General features: G+C 39.7%; 1 protein-coding gene across 1 annotated transcript in view; it reads right to left on the reverse strand.

Annotated features, from left to right (window-relative positions):
• LOC138059727 (protein disulfide-isomerase 2-like) overlaps positions 1–2844 on the reverse strand; it is a 13027-nt gene extending 10183 nt beyond the window's left edge. The window contains exons 1-3 of the mRNA XM_068905333.1: positions 2584–2844; positions 2293–2490; positions 129–400 (exon numbers count right to left, since the gene is read on the reverse strand). Of these exons, the coding sequence (XP_068761434.1) occupies positions 129–400; positions 2293–2490; positions 2584–2752 (639 nt within the window). The 5' untranslated portion in view covers positions 2753–2844. The remainder of the gene's footprint in view (positions 1–128; positions 401–2292; positions 2491–2583) is intronic.
• Between the last annotated feature and the right edge of the window lie 1867 nt (positions 2845–4711).

Genomic DNA, 4711 nt, shown 5'->3' on the forward strand with positions numbered 1-4711 from the left:
GTGCTACAAGTGCTGTGCTACCAAAAAACTGACACCATCTAAGCAAAATAACATGCAGAGGAACGCAACATGTCTAGAACAAGCATATTCTTGCAAAAAAAAAACCACACCTACTTAAAACACTGTACCTTTTTATAGAGCACGACATTGTCTCCATCAACATTGTTCTCTTTTGCTAATGCCTCATCATGGACAATTCCAAACTCAACAGCATCAGTCTCGCCAGCAGCTTCAGTAAAAGCTTTGGCCCCTTCAGAATCTTTATCTTTGTAGAAACCAACAACTACAACATCACTCTTTTCTGTAAATGCCTTGATTTCCTCAGCAGTTAACAACACTTTAGCTGGTGGGCCAGTCTTCTTTTCCAACCAGGTGATAATTTCTGAAGCAGTACGACCACCTATAGAGAATTAAAATTTATTGTTACCATCCTTGGAAACATGAATAAGTAGACCTGTTTATTGAGATAAGCCAGCTCTTCTGAGCACTGCCCTCAAACATTCCTCCAGCAATTAGACCACCTACAAAATTAATATTGACGACATTGTGCCATGACTGTGTGAACTATGAATGGATAGACCAGTTCATGAAGGTATTACAGTCGAACCTCGATTATCCGGACTCATTGGGACTAGACGAAATAGTCCGGATAATCGAGAATATGAATATTAATATTAATGAGGAACAAAAACTGATTACGTTAAGATATCGTTTGGAAAACAATATGGTCTACATCTTCACTGTCCGTTGTGAATACCTGTACACGTGTCAGCAAATGTCATGATCTTTTCCTTGCTCTTGCAGATATCAGATATCTGCTGTTTACTAACGCCATATTCAGCTGACAAATTGGTTCCTTTTTCTTTTTTCTCTAATCGCAAAATTATATGTATAGCCTGTTTATCTTTAAAATTATCGAAAGAACAGATTGCTTACACTTCAAGGACACGATTTTCGTGATGTAGTGTAGCTTGTTTGCTGAACGAGCCAATAGAGCGTGAAATTTCTCTTAGCAACAAAGCAACTCTAAGCCAATCAGAACTCATTCTAAAGTTCTTCATTAGTTATGACTGTGTGAGTGATGCTTTATTTTGCTTTTTGAAAGCGATAAACTCGCCTTTACTTCACTTTTCAATGCTGTAGTTTTAAAAAGGATATGGCTACGGATCTTGATCCTGACTAATAAATATTCATGACAAAATTAGGACCAGAGAAAAAATCCGGATAATCGAGAAATCCGGATAATCGAGGTCCGACTGTACACCTCTGCTAAGTCTTGCTATAATAGACTTGCAGTTGGACCACCTACTTATATATGTGTAGTACTGATATTATGGGAAATATGAATGAATAGACCAGCTTATGCACATAACACACATTTGCTCAATACTGCTATAAAAAGATAGAAAATATAAATATGTCACGTTATGTATTTTGGTGACAGAACTCACAACAATTCGCATCAATTTGAGAGAGACCTAGGCCATATTTTGTGCCCAAGTGAATTTCCCAACACATTTACTGCAATAAGGGCATTTTTTTTGTTTTGGAAAAAAAACGGCATTAACGACCACAGTAGTGAAAAAAAGGCAAAAAATCTGGTGTGGATGATACAAAAACGCTGAGAAATTCGCATTTATAAGGTCATTAAATGAAAACAGCTTGAAGTGAACTCTCCAAGACTGAAGTTAAGGATGACTCATCGTTCACTCCGTAGGACACGTGGTCTTACATTATCACAATTATCGTGTCGTTGTTAACAAGTACTTTCGCATTAACTTTGTCTACTAAGTGAATATTTCAACCTTATTGAAAAATGAACACGCGCGGGAGAACAAACTCCTATAAAGTAAACAAGGGGACGAACCCTTCATCGAGTAGTCATTTAGAAATAGCTTCCTAGACAAATGAGCCCACTTACATATCTGAATTTCAACTCTGTTGCTGTTTGCAGCCAAAATAGCAGACGATCACTGAGCAGTGAGATAAACACGTATTTGATCAGCTGATATAGAAGCCTTTTGTATCGCAGAGAACAAAAGAACACAGAATGGAATAGACCATTCCAAAAAGTTAAACACAATTTTACAAGTTAATGGTTCCTCCACCAGAAACACCGATCGAAAAGATCCAAATGTCTTTAAAGGTTCTAGTTTTGTGATCATTTGAGAAATAAAAACAGAACAAAACGACATTTAATAACAATTAATATTTTAGAACTGTCTGCTCGCAAGAAAATATTCACGTGCTTAGACGACCATCAAAGCTTTAAAGAGCTCATCTTAAACCAACCTCCATATTCGATCGGTTTCTGAGATTTGAAGAACTTGATCGTTGGATAACCGCTAACTTCGAATTTTTCAGCTAGTTTGGTTTCGGCAGTGGCGTCGACCTTTGCTAGCTTGATCGCGGATCCCTGCTCTTTCAGCATTCCGGCGGCTTTTGCGTACTCTGGGGCTAGCGCCTTGCAATGTCCACACCAAGGGGCATCTAAAACAGAGAAAATGCCGCACAAAGATCGCATTAGTGCCTTCTCCTGCAATTAACCTCATTCAAGCGAAGAGATGTAAGACGTGTACTTACAAAATTCGACGAGAATATGCTCATTTTCAGTGATGGCTTTCTCAAAATTTGCGTCCTTCAACACCAACACCTCTTCCTCTAATTCGATTTCGTCACTGCTAGCTTTTTCTTCACTTTCTCCAAAGGCAATAGCTACTAAACTGAGCAAACAGACGAGATAGAGCTTCATTGTTAGTTCTTTACTGGGTTACCCAAGATATTCGACTGTACAATTTGTAGGAAGACGACGAAAGAGATAAGAAACGTGGACCGTAAACCGGAAGTGCCTTTACGAATCGGTCGTGTATCGCTCTGATTGGTCGAAATAACAGAGCCCGCGAACTGCAGTCACGGAAGTCACACGTTCACACATTAGTTCACATTCATTAGTAGACAGTGATTAGCAGATATTTATAGTATCATTTCCTCCCAGTGACCTTCCGAGTGGATTTATTTTAGGAACAAGTTTTTCCTGCGCGAAGTATCATATTTTCCTTGACGCTGAGATGCCTGTTTTGATTGGCTTTTACAGTAATGGGTGTGCTGAATCTCCCAAGGGAGTGAAAAACAAAGCAAGGGACTAAAAGGCGCTTAGACTGAGTACGAAGAGGGGACAAAGTAATAATGCGAATAGCTTTTTTTTGTAATCTATAAAGAGGTTCAAGGTAAGAGGAACAAGTAGAGCCCCAGATCAAAGTGCGGTAGCTAATATATGGTAAGAAAAGAGAATAGTATAAGGCTCTTGCTTATAGTTTCTTCAGTTAACACCTTTTTAAAAATAAGAATCGTACGAATCTTTATAGTTCGCGTCCGCGCCAAGCCTTTACGATACGATACGATAACTTTATTTGGAGAGGAAGACGCAAATAACCTTTTACGGTTTCTACAGAGGACAGAATGCAACACCTGGAACTCCATGCCCTACTCTTCCCAAATAGTGTGTGGGTTTTTACGTCCCAACGAGTTATGAACATTGAAGCCGGCCGGTGTTTTGAGACGGGGCCTACGGCAGGCCTACGGCGAATACGGTTTGTCATGCGCATTAACAGCTGTCCAAATTGTTGGCCCCTCATAGCAGATGGAGTATTCTTTCCAGACAATCGATCGAAAAGATCGGTGTTTTAGAACGAAAAGGCAAAGGCGAATAGGGATGCACCAGTATTCGCTGAACATGAGCACCTGTCGCTGAACAGAGTGAACGCAAGATAGGCTTAGCTGCATAATTCCCGAAAAATTGTCTAAACTTCTTTCCGGAATTTCCCCGAACGAAAGCTCAAAAATTCTTTTAGAAATGTCTAAAATTCTCCAAAAACTCTTATAAATTTCGTTTATTATACTGCAAAGTCTGCCATATTTGCTATCAAGCAAAGATCCGGATACCGAAACTCGGTAGGTACTTGGTGTACTTTGTCATTTAGTGGTTGTCTATTGCACAAAATTATCTAAACACGGTAAAACCTTCAGGGTTAGGATTAGGGTTTGCGTTAGGGTTAGGTTAGGGTAATTGTATAATTACTGAACGTTTTTACCTTGTTTAAAAAAAACTGAAACATTAGAAAAAGAGACACCAAGTACCTAACCGAACCTCGGTGAGAAACCGCTGCTTAGATGCACTGTAGGACCCCTTTTGGTGAATAACCGCTCTTAAGGAATAGATATATATGAACGGACTGACCACTCTCCTTGGTAATGCAAAAAAACACGTTTTGTCAACGTTTTTACCTGTGAAAAGTTTCCAACATGTCAGGTGAAAGTTCAAATTGCTCTAAAATTCTCGAAATTGTCAATTGTTTTCTAAAATTCCCGAGAGTTTCTAAAATTCTTTTTGATGTCTAAAGCCGGGATTATGTAGCTGAGCCTAACGCAAGATTCATCAATCACAAGGAGAAGAAGGTCATTGCGGTAGAAATGAGTTGTCCATGGGTGGACAATCGGGCGCAGAAAGATGAAGAGAAGACAAGGAAATATGAACCTCTCTGATGGGAACGTAAGCAGCAATCAGTCCCGGATACTGCGTAAAGCAGCACAACATCATAATCGACGTCTTGGGGGGATGGTCCCGTGAAGTGGATTTGTCGATGAGGGAACTGTTTGGCGATGGAGGAGGGAAAATTCTCATACGGATGCAGAAGGCCATCATCTCGAGCTC

The sequence above is a fragment of the Montipora capricornis genome, chromosome 8, assembly GCF_036669925.1.
Source record: "Montipora capricornis isolate CH-2021 chromosome 8, ASM3666992v2, whole genome shotgun sequence".
Classification (NCBI taxonomy): Eukaryota; Metazoa; Cnidaria; class Anthozoa; order Scleractinia; family Acroporidae; genus Montipora; species Montipora capricornis.